The following is a 19,850-nucleotide window of genomic DNA, read 5'->3' as shown; positions in this document are numbered from 1 at the left end:
AACACTCAAGATGGGTCAAAGCTGTTGAAAAAAGACAAGAGATAATTTCTGAGCTGAGTAAACTTCTTATCGGGTTGATGCAATGAGATGCTGGAATCCATCTATCTGTAAAACTAGCGAAAGTTCAGCCAAGGCTTTGCCTCTCTTAAGAACAGGCACAGACAAGACTCCAGAGGAACAATTTCTTTGAACAAATGAAGAATGGGGAGAAGGTGTGAGTCCCATAGAAGCAATTCCTGATTTAGGGAGGTTTGACTCATCACTAACACCCAAGTATCAGTTGGGTTGCAAATCAACAGCCATTTGCAACTGCCAAAACTGTGTCCATGGGCAACGGGGTGTTTGCCTAAATCTTGGTAAAGGGCATTCTCATTCTGGAAGAGATGTTTCCTCAGACTCTGTAACATGAAAGTTATGATAGTGATATGTAATGTGTAGTTTGTTTTGATTTAAAATTTCTATTTCTATAATCTCTTGCAGCAGTTTCTGCTTCAAAAAAAAAACCTACTTTTTTCTAGTTGCCATAAACCATACGCCACTACAGACACACCTTTCCAAGTGTGACTTTCAGAGTTTTTTCTTATGAATATTTGAGTATCCGCATTATTATACAACTCACTCCTATATGACCTGGGGCTATTTCAGTCCCTTTTAAATCCCTGATACCTTGCACGTTGCAAATGCCCACTAAGTAGTTGCTGTGTTGAGATCCAAGGGAGAGAAGGGCTAGAAAATCAGGTGGATTCCCTTCCAGGATGAGCAGGTTTTGTAACTGGCATTTTTTCTCTTACTCCTTTATCCAGGATCCTATATTATGCAATTTCTCTCGGAGGTGAAGAAATTATTGGGTGATGCCAACTTCTCCCTTCCTTGCTGCTTCCTGGACATAGAAAAGGTGGTAAAGCTCCCCTGTCTTAGAGGGAACCAGCCCAGTGTTGACAACATGCCCCTGTGGCCCAGGGCAGAGGTGGTTACCTTAACATTGGAGGTCAGTAGGATGTTTTTAAAAGTTGCCTCCAGCAAGTGCATAAACCTCTCAAAGAGAGTTAGAGGGAAAAAATGGGCAGCCTTGGAGGATGGAATTTGGCTGCCAGTCATCTTTTCTCTAATTACTTACAATTTTTCTAGGAATAAGAAAGGGAGTTTTGGGGCATGTGTATCTCCTAGGAATGGATGGACAGATTCTGTGTATGCATATGGCAGCAAGGAGAATGCAACACAATATTATACAATAATTATATACAAATTATACAATAAAATGATCATGGATATAGTAATCATCACCATTATAGAAGGCACTTCCTGTCACAATTGCTGATATAGGCACAATGATGTTTAGCTTGGTTTTGCTCATTATAGTGTAATTTTCATGTGTGGAGCAAATCATAATACATTTTTAGCTGAATAGCTATTCTAACAGTAACAGACTGACACTTCCCTACTGTGGCAGCAGGGAAAGAATTGAGAGACTATTTCATTAAAACCAGTGCAATTTTTTAAAATTGCCCAGAATGTTAGTTTTATAATGAGAGAAAGAAATAAATATAAAGCATAACACCATCTATACCCAGTGAAGATTTACGTTAAAGCCATAAAGGATGTACTATCTCTGTCATGTTCTAAACATTCATATTTTCTTTGAGTTATGTCTTTGCCCAGTTTCTTCCACTTGTTTAGTTAATAGCTGTGACCCAAAATACAAAACTTTAGGGCTATCTGGTGTTGGGCAGAAATCAGTCAGGCTGAGATCTCTTTTCAGGGGCAAAGCAAGACCTGTGTTTTTCATGGCTGACCACAGAAAGAAAACTCAAGTTAGCAGACAGATTATTGATTGCAGATCATTATACATAGACTTAGTTCCTAAATTTTGAAATATTTTTTCAAACAATCAACCACTGTAGCCAGACAGCTGAAGGGGCCATGTAGACCCATGTAGCTCAGAGTTGTTTGGATGGTGTCTAATTTCACTGATAAAATCTTGAAGCATTTCCCTTCACCCATGCCCCACATATCAAGTAGAAGAGTAATATGTTCAATTCAAACCAGAAAAACTAGTGTCTGGGCCTTGAAAATGGCTAAATTTATAAATATTACATAATAAAGGAAAATATTCAAGTTTAGATATTAATTATTAATTTGTTTAGAACTTGTTAAAAATATTCACACAAAGCTCAACATTTCACTTGAATATAAATGCACAAAATTATGATTACATTATTATTATGGCATTTTCTTAATTAGAACTTCTTAAAAACACAAGAACATATTAATGAACTGTTGCTTAATTAAATAAAATTAGAGAATGAGTTGATTATAATAGCTGAGTCTAAAATTCTAGTATCAAATTTACCGTGTTTGGTAATGTTTCCTTGCTACCCTATAGCTAACCTAGCATTCCTAATTCAAAGATAGATTTGCTAGACATAATACTGATAAAGATGAGGTGAAGAAAAATGTCATAATCTAAATATATCACTTGTTAAAAATACAGACAATATGGTCTACATCAGCATTTACCAGCTACCATTTTGTTCCAAGACTATGGACAAACAGATGAAAAGAACTGAATGTCTGTTATTATTTTCAAAAGCACTTCGAAAAGGCCAGAATCAGGAGATACCACTTAACACGTGGAAGGAAAAAATGCACAGAAAATTATCAAGTGTCAAGTTTTAAGACATTCTAATTTGGATTGCTCAAAAACAAACAAAAAAAGTGTAATTGAAAACCAGCAAAGCTTACTTAAGACATTAGACAGATTAAAATAAGAAATAGCTAATATCAATAGAGATGATACCCACACATTGAAACCCCACTTCCTGTTCCATTTTTAACACAAAATTACATAAGGAAAAGTCTAATTCTTGTTAAACAGCAAACTTAGCACATGACATCAAAATACCAAACTGTTAAAGAATCAATGGACAGGTATTAAACATCAAGAAAAAGAGCCTCCATCCTTTTTGGCCTGGTCTCGATGCACTCTCCTGTTAACCCACTTTCCAGTCCCACTTTTGGCTCTTGGCAGGTTATTACTACACAGCAACCAGCTATATCATTTTTGAAACACTGTCATCCCCTTTCACTAAACTCACACCTCTCAAGTCTATGCCATGGACTATAGCCTCCTCATCTCCTCCTGTCCCCGCTGCTTTCCCACGCTCCAGCCACACAGGACTCCTTGCTCACTCCTTGAACTTGGCAGAAAAACTCTCACCTCAGGAGCTTTGGACTTGCTGTTCTCTCTCCTCTCGATGTTGTGCTTCCAGATATTTCCCTGACTAACTCCTTTAGTGTATTCTGGTGTCTTCTCAGATGTCACATAATTGTAGAGGTCTTCCACGACATCTCTGTTTAGAACAGTCTCTCTCTACATGTACCAATCTGTTTCTACTGCCTTGCCTGCTTGTAATTTTTATCCATAGCACTTAAATTCACTTTTCATTTATTATTTGCCTTCCTCCGCTATGAAGATGGGGTTCTTTGTTCTGTTCACTGTTATGACAACAGACTAGAATAGTTCCCAGAAGAAAGTAGATGCTCAATAAATTTTGTTGAATAAGTGAAATACAAGATTGCTATTTTTCACCATTGTGAAAATATTCTCCATGTTAAAACAAAGGAGAGGTAGAAGTAAGAATTTCAGCATTTTTTAAGAAATTGACAAACTGATTCTAAAATTAAGAAGGAAATAAAACAGACCTATAGAACAGCCAAATTAAACTTGACAAAGAGGAAAAAAATTGAAAGATTTACACCACTGATTTCAAAACTTATTAAAAATTTACAATATAACAGAATAGAGTTCAGAGGTAGATCCACATACTTTCTGTCAAATTATTTTTAACAAAGATGCCTAATAAAGTTAATAGAGAAAGATTAGGCATTTCAAGAAATTATGTTGGAAAACCTAGTTACCCATATTGGAAAAAAAAAAAGAAAACTCAATGTCTTCATTATTCTATTTACAAAATTAAATCAAAATGAATCGCAGACCTATATATTAAAGCTATAACCACAAATAATTTACAAGGGAAAAAAAGCTTATATTTGCAAACTTAGGATTGGAAACAATATCTCTAACTGAATGCAAAAAGCATGAACAACAAAAATAATCTAAGTAAATAAATTGGACTTTAGCAAAATTAACATTTAACAAAATTCCTGCTCATCAGAAAAATGTCATTAGTAAAATAAAAAAGTTATTGACTGGGATAAATATCTGTAATACATATGTTTGACCAGAGAGTCATATCTAGGATATAGAAAGAACTCCTACAAATAGACAAGAACAAATAATTCAATAAAATAATGGGCAAAGATTTGAACAGACACTTCACAGAAGCAAAGAGATAGATAAATGATCAATAAACACATTTAAAATACTCAACATTCTTGGTTATCAGGAAAATGCTAACTAAAACCATCAAAAGATGCTCTTTTATACCCACTACAAAGGCTAAAATCTAAAAGACTGACAAGACTAAATATTTACAAGAATGTGGAACAGTCTCATGCATTGCTCCTTAAAGTGCTAAACCCTACAATGCTGGAGAACCGTTTGGTAGTTTTTTTTTTAAAGTTAAACAGATAACTGCCTTATCACCCTGAAATTATATCCCTAGGTATTGACCTAGGAGAAATTAAAAGACTTACCCAAGAAAATTCATAGCAGTCTTACTTCTAAAATCCCAAATGTAGAATCACAGTATGTGTGCATCAACAGAAGAATGAACCAATTTCGATATAGTCATACAATGTAATACTCTAGCAATATAAACAAATTTCTGCAATACACACCACCACAGAGGAATCTCACAGATGCTGTCCTGTGAAAGACAGTAGATGCTAAAGAGTGAGTAATGTGTGATTTTTATATACAAAGTCAAACAATAAGTGGAAGTCATGTATAGTGACGGAAATTCTGACAGTCTGTCCATGGGCAGGGAACTGGATGAGAGGGAACACAAAGGAACTCTCTGAGATGATTCTGAATCTGGTTCTGGGTGGGAGCTATACGTGTTCAAAAATTATTAAGCTACACATTTAAAATGTGTACCTTTTACTGTATGTACTTAGTATCAGTAAAAAGGGGGTGGATGTAACAATTGCGTGTATATCTGTGTGGGAGCCTATAAGGCATTGTTTTATTTTCTTAAAACATAACAAATACAGAACATTTCTAAGACAACTCATGATTTTTCCTGTTATTTCTTTCAATGCATCATTTCTTGTTGCATTTTCATAGCCTTGGGGGAAATTCAGTCAACAATTAACCAGACAATAAAAGCAAAGATGCTCACAAAAATATTGTCCTTTTAAAATACATCATTTTCCACATGGCTTCTTTAATCTCTTAGCAGAGGACTACAGATGCACGCCTTGAGTGGTGTGCTCAGCACTTGCAGCTGACATATGGCATAATAAAAATAAAGTAACTCAGATAAACAAACAGCACAACATTTTTTAAAATTCACACTAAGAAAACACGAACCAGGAGCTTGCTGATCTGCTCAATTTTTAAGTGGTCAACTGTAAAAGCATTTGAGAATTTAAGTACGATATCAAACGCATGCCAATAAATTTTGCTAAGAATATATACAGATTGTATTTTTTTAAGATTTTATTTATTTATTTTTTAGAGAGGGAAGGGAGGGAGAAAGAGAGAGAGAGAGAAACATCAATGTGCAGTTGCTGGGGGTCATGGCCTGCAACCCAGGTATGTACCCTGACTGGGAATCGAACCTGCGACACTTTGGTTCTCAGCCCGCACTCAATCCACTGAGATACACCAGCCAGGGCTATACAGATTGTATTTGAAAACTACAATAAGAACTCCACAATAAAGAAGTGAACTATGAAAGGTATGTAAATTAAAAAAAAAAAATTGGCTGATTAACACTCTACTAGCTGCCTTGCCCCCCCCCAATGGATAAAATTTAAGATGATAATTATGTATGCCTTATTTAAGTATTTTGACAATATCAAATTATCATAGAAATCTTTCTTTCTTAGTTCACCAAAAGCTTAGAGTAAATTTCTAGGACTCACCGTGTGAACATTTAGGAACCGTTCTAAGCACGAGATAATTTACCAAGAACAGATGTGAGTGTTTGGAAAGATGGTTTGGGTGGGCACATGGAGGATGGCTAAGGGAAGGCGGTGATTCTAGATTATCTGCATGGAACACATTCGATCATTCGGAAGGTCTTCAAAGGAGAAATGAGGCTCCTCTGAGAAGAAAAACAAATTATGCCTGTGGACAGCTGCTTTAGCCTGGGCCCAACAGTTCCAACCTGCCCTTCAAGCCAGCCAGCCCTGTGGATTTGGACCCGGCCTTGCAGCCCCCACAGTCATAGAAGCCAATTCCGTACAATAAATCTCTTCATCTGTATCTCCCACTGGTTCTGCTTCAGACATTGTGTAGGGGGACTGTCCTGCCCATGGAATAACATTAGCATCCTTGGCTGCTGCCCCTTAAATACCAGCAGTATTCGAAGTCACTGGGATAAACACGGACAAGGGTGCAATGAACCACAGCTCAGGGTGAGGAAGAGTCTAGAGGCAGGACTGGTGGACACTGCGATGATCCAATGTGAGATAATGAGAGTAAGAACTGAAAGAAGATGGATTTCCCAGGCATTTGAAAGCCAGAACTGGTAAAAGTTTGCTAAAGGAATGGATGCAGGATGTGAAGGAGAGTGAATTGAACGTGTCAGGGTCCCAGTTAGCGTGATGAGGGGTACAGCATGGCAGAGTGAAGGGAAGAGAATTCGTTCACGACGGGACTTGCTAAGTGCAAGGGGCCCGTGAGACATTCAGGCAAAGGTCCAGGTCAAAGTTTAGGTCTGGCACACAGAGGAGGCAGGGACTAGATGGAGAGCTTTGGAGGTCTTCAGAAAATGGGTGTGGAGATTATGTTGTAAAATACATTCTAGTGTATTTTGCCTTCTTAGAAAGTTTTGTATCCTTTTCCTTCCAGAGGCCTTATATTATTGAGACCAGGCCATGAGGCTGAGGCTTACGAACCCAAGGAAGGCTGGGGTGAAGACCATGTGGGGAAAGAGGAGAATGCAAGGGAAGGGCAGTTTCTGGGGGAGGGGACGGAGAGCTGGGAAGTCGTTCTGAAGCACAGAGAAAGCCTGACAGGAAGATAGAAGATGAGAAGTGGGGGGTAAGCACCCATGTTTTCCTCCTCACACCCTCTCCGGCAGAGTGAGCCTCGGGAGTGGAGTGGGTTAGGTGGTAGAAATACACAGAGGACTTGACCAGGAAATCCAGATGCAGCCAGAAAAGACTGGAAGCTTCATAGAGGTTTTGTGATCATCATAACACTATATCCTATGTGGTTTATATGGGCACTCAACAAAAGGTTTATGAGGATGAGCCTTGTCTATTTTGCTCACTCTAGTATACTTAGTACCTAGAATAGTGTCGGATACCTAACGGATATTCAATAAATACTTGCTGAGTGGGTAATTGAATGATTGACACCTGGCATAGAAGCATAGGAAAGAATGAGGGAGGTACCAGAGCTGGTGGGCTGATAGACTGCCCCCACTGGCAGGTAGTTCTGTGTGGCACGGATGGGAACCCACAGCTCCCGCGTGCCCCACTGGGGAAGTAGAAGATAGCTGAGGTGCTGGCTGGTGAGTCCCCCAGGCCATCACTGCATGGGGGGAGGACAGGTGGATGGACCATGGAGAAGACAGCTCAAACCAACGATGGCAAGACAGATGCCCCAAAGCCACAGAGATGGGTCACCCCAGCTATGACCTGCAGAGGCCAGAACAAGAAGGCGGCATGCAGAGCCCCGGCCCTCTCACCCCACCTCCCTGCATGGGGATGCTTAAGCTTCTTCCTGCCCCAGTAGCTATCTCGGGAAGAAGGAAATGGAGAAGAGAATTTTTGAAAGGGAAAGAAACTTTTAGGCCAAAAGAGACTGATGTAAGTGATCATGGTTACATCCATCATTTTCTGCCATCAGCAGAAACAAGGATTCAAAATGAAATGATACATGATCATAGAAAATAAACTTCCCATTTGGTACCAATGATTTTTACCCAAAGTCACATGAAAGTAAAAACCATGGGAAGGGGCTGGGTGCAGCTCGCTAGGGGAAGAGCAAGAAGAGAAGCGGAAGATCTAAACTGGAGGAGAAAATAAAGAAGTATTTAGAGAGATAAGGTGGGAACCAGGATAGAGAAATGAAGTGGAAACCACAGCAAAAATAAATAAAAAAAGAAAACTCAAGAAGAAGATGTGAACAATATGGAAGAATTAGCCTATGTAATAGCTGATAATTTGGTTGTCAGTTTCTGCGGAGAAATTTCATCAATTTTTAATGTAATTTGAATGCTTTTTATTTTACTTTTCCAATTACTTTATTGTTGTTCAATTACAGTTGTCTGTATTTTCCCCTCACCACTCTCCCTCCCACCCCAGCCAATCCCACCTCGCTCCCTCGCTTCCACCCTCCCCCTTGGTTTTGTGCATGTGTCCTTTATAGTGGTTCCTGAGAAGCCCTTCCCCCCAAAGCCCCTCCCCCTCCCCTCTGGCTACTGAAATTCATCATTTTAGTTCACACTAACTAGGATTGAATCCAAACACCTCGACTAGGTATTCACAGAGTTCTGCCATCTAGTATCAGCCTGTTTTCCCAGACCTTTCGAACCATGTATAAAAATATAATGCACTGTACATAAAAATATCTATTGTAACTCAGGAGACTGAACTTCTAGGGCTGTCACTAACTAGCCTGGTGACCTTGGGGAAGTCTCTTAGCTTTTCTTGGTTTGCTTTTACTTACCTACTAAATAAAGCATAAAATATTGCCATTTTCAAAATTTGATTCTTCATCCTAAGTGAGCTAAGCTAGTGTATTGGAGTTTCTGCACGTCCGCTACTCTTCTCCACCCAGCAGTGACTTCCTTACCCAGTGTTCAAGGCCTGGTCTTTTGCTCAGGACGCGTCCCTGAACTATCACCCATATTTCTCACTTGGCACTTATCCAAGCCATCTGGAATCGTCAGAAATGTCCTCTGCATATGTGTCTTGGCTTCCCAAGTAGATTGTAAGTTACTTCATGACCAAGACCATTGTTTATAATTTTTTCCAAGCTTTCACAGTACCAAGCACCATGCCTTACATGCAGAAGGCATTCAACCATCCCTCGTTTCTTCATTAATCATAGATGGCAAGTGTTTTCAATTTTTCTCTTTGCGTTGCTCCCTGCTAGGCTTCCAGACGTGAGAGTAGCTCCCCAAACTGAGTGGACTCACTAAATCCCTAAAAAGAAACCATCATCAAGCTTTAAAATGGGGATAGTGAAAATAAAAGTGCCTGCCCAGTATTGTTGGAAGAGAAGAGGCAAAACGTGCAAACCTCCTGCAGTGAGACCAAGCTTCTCGCACCAGCGCTCCCCAGCCTCCCTGGGCTCTCACTGGAGCGCGCAGGAACGGGCTTTATGCACCAACGTCATCATCAGTCTAAAGCCGAATGCACAAAACCCCAATAATCTGGATGGAACTGAAGTTTTCCACGACTTATTCACATTTTCAAGGCTGGATTTTTTTTAACACTCATCCTTATATTTGCTGGAGAAAATTTAAGTAGCACACTCTTTCGAAATGTCTATAGCCACTTCTGTTTGAGCTATAAGATAGTACCTTAAGGGTAATTATTCAGTGTGTTTAACACAGTGCATACAGTGGCAGGACGCCAACCACGACTTTGACCGCTGCAATACCACAACACCCTCTATACTGCAATAGCCTGTCATTACTACACATTTAAGTAAAACTGAACCTCATTTTTTCTTGCATTCTTCCTGAATTCTTGCAATTCTTGACTCAGTGCTCTCCTTGAGATCTCTTATTTTGAATTATAAAACTTGGAAACCTTAACATTCTCCAAAATCAAGTCATGGTTCTTTCAGAGAGGGTAATTAAACCACAGTACACAGGCAGGTGCTTTATTAGTAAAGACTTCTCGGTTCTTTTGAAGTCTGTGTTAATACTTGTCTTGACTGTTTCACAATGGACATTTCCATAGCTAAGAATAAGCTGGCATGTAAAAGTACACAGCACGCACTCCATGAGATAGGAGCCTATGTTTCTTATTAATTGTTTGTTCGCCCACTAATTTGCAAAATTAACTCACAGAGGATTTTTTATGGTGCTAGGAATCCATAAAGTTATATTGAGCCCACTAATTTCTCTTTCCTTTCACTTATGATTTGTCATTAGATTGTATAATTGCACCATTGATATTAGCTACTGTGGGAGAACGTGCCACTACATTTGAAATGAAACAATTACAAACCATAATAATGCTTAAGAAAAAAAAAACATACCACTTTATACCAAAACTTGTTTTGCCAGTCATGGTGTCGATGGGACTTTGAAAACAAATCACTGGTACCCAGTGAGTATATCACCAATGAACTGCATGCCATCTTCAGGGAAATGTAATCATACTCCCTTCTCAGTTCTTTCATAAAGCTGCCTTTTTTCCTTTTAGTTACCATTTGATTAATCTCGAAATGAAAAACCACCAGTATACCTAAAATAGTGTAAAAGAAGGTATCTGTGGCTCTTTAAAATAGTGACACAAGTTTTGAAGTGAGGCACTTCTCCAGGCCCGCTAGCAGACCCCAGGCCCCACGCACGAGGGCTCGGAGGCTGACTAGGAGCAGATGCTCAGTGAATACTGACTGCAGGAGGCACTTCCCTGGATGCAGTGCTGATGCGCCAGTGAGTGTTAGGGCGACCAGTTGCAGCAACAAACTATTCTTCAACATAAGCACTGCTCATTTTACGTAACTGATGCTATCTTACAATTTATGCCACTTTCTAATTGGCACAGTGGATTCAAACACATTAATCTATTTAATCCCAATGCTTTGCAATTGGTGATATTTTCCCACTAATTTATGCATGCGTAAAGGATCTCTAGAACCTCAAAACTCCCTCACTGACTATCTATCTCCTTTTGTTTTAGCTGGGCATGGCCTGACAGCTAGGTTTCTGCAGTTAAAAAGATACAGTGCCCTGGATTTGGAAGGCGGTACTGAGTAAACAGAGATGACACATGACTGGTCTAAAGTAGCAAATCATTAAAATTGGGGGATGGGGACCCAAAGCACTTTCTTTACTTCTATAAATGTATCAAATTTCTCACAACACAGGTTTGATTAAAAGCTTAGGAATAAAGTTCAGTAAATTAATTAAATGGTCTTTCTCTAGGTGCTTTGCTAAAGACAAGGGAATTTCTGCTGTAAGGTTTTAAACTCTACCTACCAGCTACATGAATCTCATATAAACTGACTTGTTTATATCCAACTGGAAATTGGCTAAGTAGTTTTGCAGTGTAGAACTTAATAGAAGACCTCAAATACTTAAGATATATAGGAATGGCTTAATCTCTTGCATTTTACTTCACTGGAAGAACTATACTCTGAATACAACATGGCATCCGCGTGTTTCTTATTGCTGCCTCATTTTTACAAAGTCAGGCCAGGAAACAACAAGCAAAGTGCACTCTGACTCCCTGTGCAGACGTAACTGCCTTCTGCAAGAGCTGTAATTCCAAGTAATAAGCTCCTAAACATAAACCGGGGCCTTGGAGAATCACCATGAATTGTGCTGTGAAATTACAGCTGGGATCAGCTTCTAAGGCAATGAAGATGAAAGAGTTTCCCCCCAAAGAAAATCAGACTGAAGCTTTAGCTCTGGATTCCAAGTATGTCAGGACAAACCCACCACCTAACAGTAGGATAGGCTTTCCTTCTAAAAAAGGGGGGATGGAATTTTCTGGAAACTATGTTCAAGAAGTCAGAACTGCCTTTTCTTTGAGACCAATGTCTTATAAAATTTTCCCAGCTGATGCAGAGAAGGTCCTTACGATCCTGGAAAGAAATTCAATGACCAAGTACCCCTGGTCAAGAATGGGGGGTATGACCCTATTGCCTTGGACTCCAGCCCCAGGAGGGGAAAAAAAAACATTTACAGGTTGGAGGGCTTCTTATTGGATCCCTGCTCAGGGGAGCCCAGGGCCTGAGCAAAGAAGGGGCCATGGGCCACGACGCAACAGACATGCAAAGGAAGGAAAATAAGAAACCACAGTGCGAGCCACAGCAGTGGCCTGCACACACGGACACTTGCAGCACTGGGGTCCCTTTTTCAAGCTGTGCTCAGATATAAACTTCGGTATCAAAATAATTTAAAGGTCACTGGCAAGAAAAATAAAAGCCCATATTTTGACTTGAAGAATAGCAATATTATCACCACCATTAACAGTAATAAATGCAATTACACAGATTAATAAGAAAAAAATTTAAGGCACATATTATTTCCTTTTCTGAATTCATGACATTTTCATCCATATTCCCAACATCAGAATGCTAAAGAAATTAAGTATAAGCACTCACTGCCACTTACGCAAAGATCAGAATATAAACTTAAAGAATTGCAAAGAGAGCTTTTTGATAACTCTGGTTTTGTAATATATACAGTAAATTATGGGTTAGGCCTTTGAAAAATCAGTTATATTGACTTATTTTATTTTAAGATATAGAAATGCAAATGTGTAACCATTTAATAGTGAACTATTACATGTAGCAATTAGTATCTTCCTAACTTAAGACGAATGCTCCTTAAGACCAGCATGAATGACCTCAGACTGCCCTGTCAGAGTGTATCACGAAGAGGTTGAAAGATTCACACTCACGTGAGAGAGCAGAGCCAGCTCGTGGTGACAGGTGACGGCGTTCCGGTTGGCTTCCATAAAGTACCTCTGTGTGCGCCTCCGTTCCCGCTCCAGTTTCTTTTCCAAGGCCAGCTGGGACGCAGACAAGCTATCCAAATACTTCATCATGACATCCGATATCACGGAGCTGACTTCCACAATATCTGGGCGGGCTTCTGCATCGGGAGTGAGGCACCTAGGGGAAGAGGTATTAATTACCACACTCTGGTCAACGTCAGCACCAGGCCATGGGGCTTGGAGGGCTAAAGTTACATGCCACTGTGTGCCCACCATGGTGTCTGCACCCAAGAGAGCCTAGGGTAAGATGGACATCAAGCACAGTTTTGAACCCAAGACTTTTCCAAAGTTTGGGAAGAAGAGGGGAGGCAGCACTGTCCTCTTGGAAACTGGACGGCAGGCAGGGTTACAGGCTGCGCAGTCTCAGGATGGGAGGATGGGGTCATCTTCTCCTGTGTGAATCGGTCATTTTCTAAAATCGCCACCAACTCACTGGTCAGTGAAACGAAGAGGGCACCAATGACACAGGCCCTGACGATCACCCCTGATGCACCAAAAGGAAGAAAGGCTTAGGGGGGAGGGGAGTCACAAGTTATCCGACTCTTCCAGCTGTACGGTGGCAACTGTTAACACAACCTGACTGGGTCTTACAAAACATGAGGTCATAAAAACAAAATGAAACCCAGTTACTTAAGAGGTTTAAGATGTTTGTAGTAAATTCTTTAAAAAATAGCTAATTTGGCTTGCTAGTATTTTCTGCGACTTTGGACGGAGGAAATAACAACCAGCTTTCTAAAGACAGTGCTGTTTGTGTCACAGTTAAACACAAACAGAAGGCCGTTCTAGACGCCAAGGAACCAATTACCTAGATCGATGGCTAGCATCACAAAATACTTCTGGCACTCATTATAGCATTTTCTCTGTTTTTTAAGTTCAAATTTACTAACTTCACTAAAGTTATGTGTGCTTTTCAGTAATGTTTAATTTGTTTGGACTTTGAGAAAAAGAGCTAGTTTTCACATCTTGTATTCGTCTTAGCAACCCATAATTCATACAACTTTTGCCACTACTGATGTCTCCAGGCAAGACTAAAGAATTATCACACATAGTTATTCTTCACAACAGAGGTCAAAATAAGCCTCTGACTTATTAATGTCTGATTGCTCCTTCTAACTGTTATTGACCATGAGTAAACTATATGTGTCCTAATCAGATTTTAAGATATCACTATTTTATGCTCTACCTTTATGCTGCTTCTTTTTAAGTTCTGCGGCAGTGGGCTTATGCTATGGTTATGGTCGGCACTTATACATCTTCTGAATTCATATTCAGTAAAGGTCAGTCTATGAAATTTAACATATACAAAATAAGACAGATTGTGGACATAGGGACAGGTACATAATCTGTGGGGTTCCCTGTATGAAATGAAAATCTGGGACCACGGCAGGGACTGGCAAAGTCAATCTCTTTCCGCAATTCAGCATCCTGAAGGTGGACGGGAGACCCCAAAGAGTTGCGACCTCCATGCCCGAAGGATGCACTCGGTACCTGGACTGCAGGTGCACAAGAGGTCCCCACTCAATCACCCTCCAAACACACTGCGGTGCTGCCAGCCTGGTCAGGGACAACCTCTTCTTGGGCTTGGCCCAAAACACTGGAGGGCACACGCTCCACCCCAACCCCTCCTTACCTGCAGCAACACCCCACAGGGGAGGAGGGTAAAGGAGGAACACAGGCCTCCCCCGCTGGCACACCCAACTGCCACACCAGGTAGGGGCCTGCAGCAATGAGGGCTCAGGATCAGGGAGATGGAGCTGGAAGCAGGTGGAGGCCCCGGGGGCTGGGAGCCGGTGGCTGAGAGTCTGTGCCTGGGAGGCAGGGGGCAGGAGCTAAGGCACCAATCCCCCAACACACATGCCTCTGCCCCATCACGTTTCACTTCCAAAAGACAAATTCAAACGTAAAATTATCAACCTTGGGGCAGAGCCTTGGACCCTGAGCACAGGGCGGACTGGAGGGCAGAGGCCCTGCGCACTGGTCGTGAACACAGAAAGCCGGCTTGGTGTGGCAGGGAAATATTTGTATTCAAGCTCCTTACTTTTGATCATGATCACAAAAGAAGCTAAGTGTCAAATTTCGCCTTTTAATTAAATCAGGTTCTTCCTCTACTCTCACTTAATTAGCAAAAGGAATTAAAGCTGATAAAAAAAATGTAACGTTTGGTCGACCTCGTGTTGGTTATGACTGCTATGTAAGAGGAAAAAAAACAAAAACAAAACTCCCAGCATCTGGGCCTTTCATTAGTGCAGATATTCTAAATTCTTTGTCTGCAGACTTTTAAACTGATTTAGCATAACATTAGCAGTTGAATTATTAGCTGAGGTTCTTTTAAATCAAAAAGACAACATAAGCTAATTTTACAAATGACGAGAGTACATAGTTCTAGTTTATGGCAAACGGAACCAGGATGGCCACTGTGCTGGTGGTTACTCATCTCCTCTCCCAGAGCAGCTCCCCACCTTGCCGTTGCCACCTGGGAGATACAGTGTAGCATCGTTATTAGGTCTGCAGGCTCTGAGTCACATTGCTGGGGCTCCAGTCCTGGCTCATCCTTCATTAACTCTGATCTTGGGCAGGACTTGGCATCCATAAAATAGGATCATCAGAGTGCCCACCTCATCCAGCTGGTATGCTGATTAAAGGAAGCCATTCCTGTGAAATGCTGACCAGTTATAACAGCTCCACGGATGGAAAAGAAAACCCACAACTTTATTTCGCTCCCATCCCCTCCCGCATTCATCTAACAGTAAGTCCCACGGCTTTTACCTCCTAACTAATTTTTGGATCTGTGTCCTTCCCCTCTAACACTATGGCCATTGGCCTATTTCATCCCCACTTGCTTAGACTACTGAAGCAGTCTCCTAAATGACACGCTCACCTCTTGTCCACCTCTGCTCCCTATTGTAGATTGCTACCAGAATAACATTCCAGAACTGATTACACCACTCCTCTGCTCAGAATTGCTCAAGAACCCCCAAAAGCCCAAAAGGACAAAATTAAAATTCCCAGCATGCCGTGCAAGCCTCCTGTTGAACTGGCCCTTACCTCCCTCCACATCTTCCCCTCCTCTCCTCCCCCTCCCCCAGCAGCCCAACAAAGGCTCCTACCTGTGCTTTCCCAAATAGCTGTGGCTTTCCTATGCTCCCATTTCTTTCCTTATTTTTTATCCCTTCTGTCTGAATCTGCCTTTTGCTGATGGTATCTGCCCTTTCCCAAACTTCTTAACTGCTTGCCTAAGTCCCACTTTTCTCCAAGTCTCCGTTAGAAGACTTCTTGGACCCTCCGCAAACAGGCTCACTGTCCCCCTTCTGTATGTTCTCATTGCAATGTCTGTATTTAAGCACTTAAACTTCTACAATTGTTGTATTGTAATTGTTGGTTTCTGCACTAGAAACTGGAAACCTCTGGAGAGGAGGGACACGTGTCCCTTTCGCCATGGTCTCTGTGGCACAGAAAACGGAATCTTGGTCCTAAGAGGAATTCGGCAAATTAACTAACTAACTAACTAATTTAGCTTACCATCTAAGAAGTTACCTATCCATAACCCAAAATATTTGGCCACAGACTTTGGGATTTGCAGGTACATCTCCTACCAGAAGTTCTAGTTTAGCTTCGTTGCTCTGAAATGTCTCCCTGCTTAGGTATTGCAGAGGAATTCTTAAGAGCAAACCAACGCTTCGATGGTTCTCTAACCAAATAGACACAAAATCACATTCTAGAAAACAACCTGGGATGCCCCACTCAGCCCGCCCACTGCCCCCACTCCATTCTGAGAGACCAGAGGGAAAGAATTAGGGGGCGGCCATGTCGGACTGTGTTAGGTTTGTGTTTACAGAAACAGAGAGTTGGAGTTGGGATGAAAAATGTAATGATCCACTTGTCCTGAGAAGGGGCCTGAATGCATTCATTTGTTAGTCTCATGACTGCCTCTGAGACAGAGGTTCAGCCAGCTTATGTAACTAGGCACAGAAAGAGAAAAAATAAGGCAACTGGAATATTTTGTGCATAATAGGGAAAGTTCTTCCTTTTTAAAAAATAAACAGACAATACTCTCTCGACAGTGTACTGGAAGGTAAAAATAGTAATGCTGGTACTGCACAGAGTGATGAAGTGCATTATTTTCTACCCCAAACTCTTCAGGGTTGCTAAGATATTCTCTCAATTTAAAAGTCTGTTAAAAAAAAAAATGGTTCCAGCCCTGGCTGGTGTAGCTCAGTGGATTGAGCGCAGGCTGCAAACCACAGTGTCACAGGTTCAATTCCCAGTCAGGGCACATGCCTGGGTTGCAGGCCACGGCCCCCAGCAACCGCACATTGATGTTTCTCTCTCTCTCTCTCTCTCTCTCTCTCTCTCTCTCTCTCTCTCCCTCCCTTCCTTCTCTAGAAATAAATAAATAAAAATCTTAAAAAAAAATGGTTCCAATGACCAAATATGCTTGTCCGCCACCTGAACAAACAGGTAAGAGGAAAGACACCACAAATTAGAAATACAAACTGTGTGAGCTGTACCCAACAAGACGTAGGAAGCAAAAGTGAGAAGACAGCACCATAGACGAAGAAAGAGGATACATGTGACTGGAAACAACACCACGTCTAAAACCAAGAATGAGTCTGCTGGATTTTCTCAATGGGCGTCTTAGCTCTCAAAAGCTCCGTAGCATTACTAACACCTGGCTCTGAGCCTGGTTTGCTGAGTCATAAATGATCACTAAGGACACTTTTGTCTTGATGTGTCCCTCGTAGCAACGGCCTGAAGGAAACAGGAAATTGAATTTGTTCCCTGATTCTTTGGGAACTAAATTTTTAAAGACTAAAAATCCAAAGCAAATTAAATATGTGACTGCATGCAACCCATGACTGATTTCGTTCTTTATATCAAATTTTCCAAAGATGAAACTTTATTTGTGGTGTGAACCCAGACAATGAGTCTTGAATAACTTTAAAAGAAAACAACATCTGTCACAGAATGCAGGCTGCAATCTTAATTTATAGTCGGCTATAAAACGAACTGTCAGCTCTTATTATGCCATCTTATTATTTTGGATAAAAATTATCCTCAAAAAGATTTAATCTAGAGTCTCTTCATAGTGATCCTTCATTCTCTCAAACCTCCCGGTGACAGGGAACTCGCTCCCCGCCCAGCAGCTTGTTCCACTCTGCATTATCTCTACTTCTGGCACCTGCTTCCTAACAGTGAGCTGACCTTGGCCTCCAGGAATTTCTATCCACGGTCTTGGCTCCATTTTCTCAAGTCCCACAGAATAAATCCAATTGCTTTCATATTTCCAATGTCATTACATTGTTCCAGTTAACTAAAGTACTTTTTAATCCTCTTGTGATGGTACCCCGGGGCTTGTTGACTCGATACCAACCCTGTTGATGAAGAGAAGTGGAGACGACCCCATGTCTCTCCGTCAGCACCAGCACCACTCCAGTCAAAGCCGCCACCATCTCTCGGGGGACAGCTGGACCTCTTCTCCCTCCCACGCTCACTCCCTCCAGTCTGCCCCCCACAGAGCATCCAGCATGATCCTTGCTAAAGAGGAAACTTTCACTCTGTCCCAGCCTGTTAATCACCCTGTAGTCCATTCCTCGGTACTTGAGATAAAAATTCAAAACCCTCAATGTGGCCCATCAGCCTCCCCAGGCCCGATCGTTGGCTCGCTGTCCTCTCCCTGACTCAACATGCTACAGCACCAGTTTCTTCCAGTTCCTCAAGGTAGTGAGCTCTGTCCCCTGGGAAAGCCTTCACAGATGCCGGCCTATGAAATGTTGCCTCTACTCTGCTTACTATTTGAGAGTTAGTCATTGTTCGGGTCTCAGATTACACGTCCCTTCTCCACAGACACTCTTCCCAAACCCCCAGACTCAGCCAAGTTCTTCTACGGTCTCTCATTGCCCCCTTTACTATCCTTCATCGAATTTATCACCATGTGCTTTATAGACTTAATTCCATAAACATTATTGTTAATAACAGCAGCGAGTTTCATGGAGTGCTCACCACATGCTGGGCTCGGTGCTCAGGGCATCAGAAGCATTATCTCATTTAGGCTTCGGAGCAAGCCCTCGAGTAGTTACTATTGTGACCCATTCATCACAGGTGAGAGAAGCGGGGCTGGGAACGCTAAGGTGAGTGGAAGCGTAGGGATTTGAATGCAGTTGGTTCCAGAACCTATTGATGCTCTTAACCTTTCATTATAATATTGATGTGTGACTCTGCCATTAGCCTCTTGGCCCCAGGAGGCGTGGATTCCAACAGCCAGGGAGCCTGTCAGAAGCAAGTTAGAGTCCTGCTCGCCCGGTGCCGCGGAAGTCAGAATCACGTCTCTGTTCTTCCAATCTGCACCCCCCGCCCTCCCCTGCTCCTTGTGGCAATCAAATTTCTATAAAAAGGAGAAATTACATAAGTAAATCTGCTACTCATGTCTTGACACCTCTGGAGACTTCTTGAATTTTTAAGGCACTTCACAGAAAACAAATAGCAGAGAACAGGAACAACTTGTGGAGATGAGCACTTTAAATACATTTGTCTGGATTCATTAGCAACAAGGCACGATTGGTATATGCAGAATTCAGATGACTTACAAAGGGGTTTCAGCTCATTTCCCACAATGTTAACAACAACAATTGCCAGCGTTGCTCGGGATGTACCATGTGCTGAGCTCCGTGCTAAGTGATCTGCAAACACTACTTGGTAAAATCATCACACCAGCCTGGCGAGGATGGTACTATGAGGATCCCCATTTACTGAAAGAGGAAACGGGGGTGCAGAAAGAGGGTTCGAATTGTTTGTTCAGGGTCTACCATTAGTGCAACTTGGCCTCCCCCGGGGATGAGGCTCTGGTTCAGTAGGACAGCACCGTGCTGGACAAGGAAAGCCTCCAGATACAGCCCTGCAAGCACGCGAGGAGCACCTGTTAGTGCCGGATGAGGGGCCAGGAGGAGAAGCCAAAGCCAAAGGGAAAGGGGCGCAGCCGAGGTAATATGTCTATGACATCCCACCCAAGGTGGTGCTGAGCGCCAGGA

The 19,850-nt window shown here is 41.7% G+C and overlaps 1 protein-coding gene across 2 annotated transcripts in view; it reads right to left on the bottom strand.

Annotated features, from left to right (window-relative positions):
- Window positions 1-19,850, bottom strand: part of NEK10 (NIMA related kinase 10) — a 177,003-nt gene that overhangs the window by 50,980 nt on the left and 106,173 nt on the right. For both annotated transcript variants that reach the window (XM_045857452.1, XM_045857453.1), the window contains one exon: window positions 12,730-12,943. In XM_045857452.1, the coding sequence (XP_045713408.1) occupies window positions 12,730-12,943 (214 nt within the window). The remainder of the gene's footprint in view (window positions 1-12,729; window positions 12,944-19,850) is intronic.

Source organism: Phyllostomus hastatus, unplaced genomic scaffold, assembly GCF_019186645.2.
Source record: "Phyllostomus hastatus isolate PE091 unplaced genomic scaffold, TTU_PhHast_1.1 phas_scaffold_129, whole genome shotgun sequence".
In the NCBI taxonomy this organism is placed as follows: Eukaryota; Metazoa; Chordata; class Mammalia; order Chiroptera; family Phyllostomidae; genus Phyllostomus; species Phyllostomus hastatus.
Note: the sequence above shows the minus strand (reverse complement) of the source record. Positions and strands in the feature narration are given on the sequence as shown.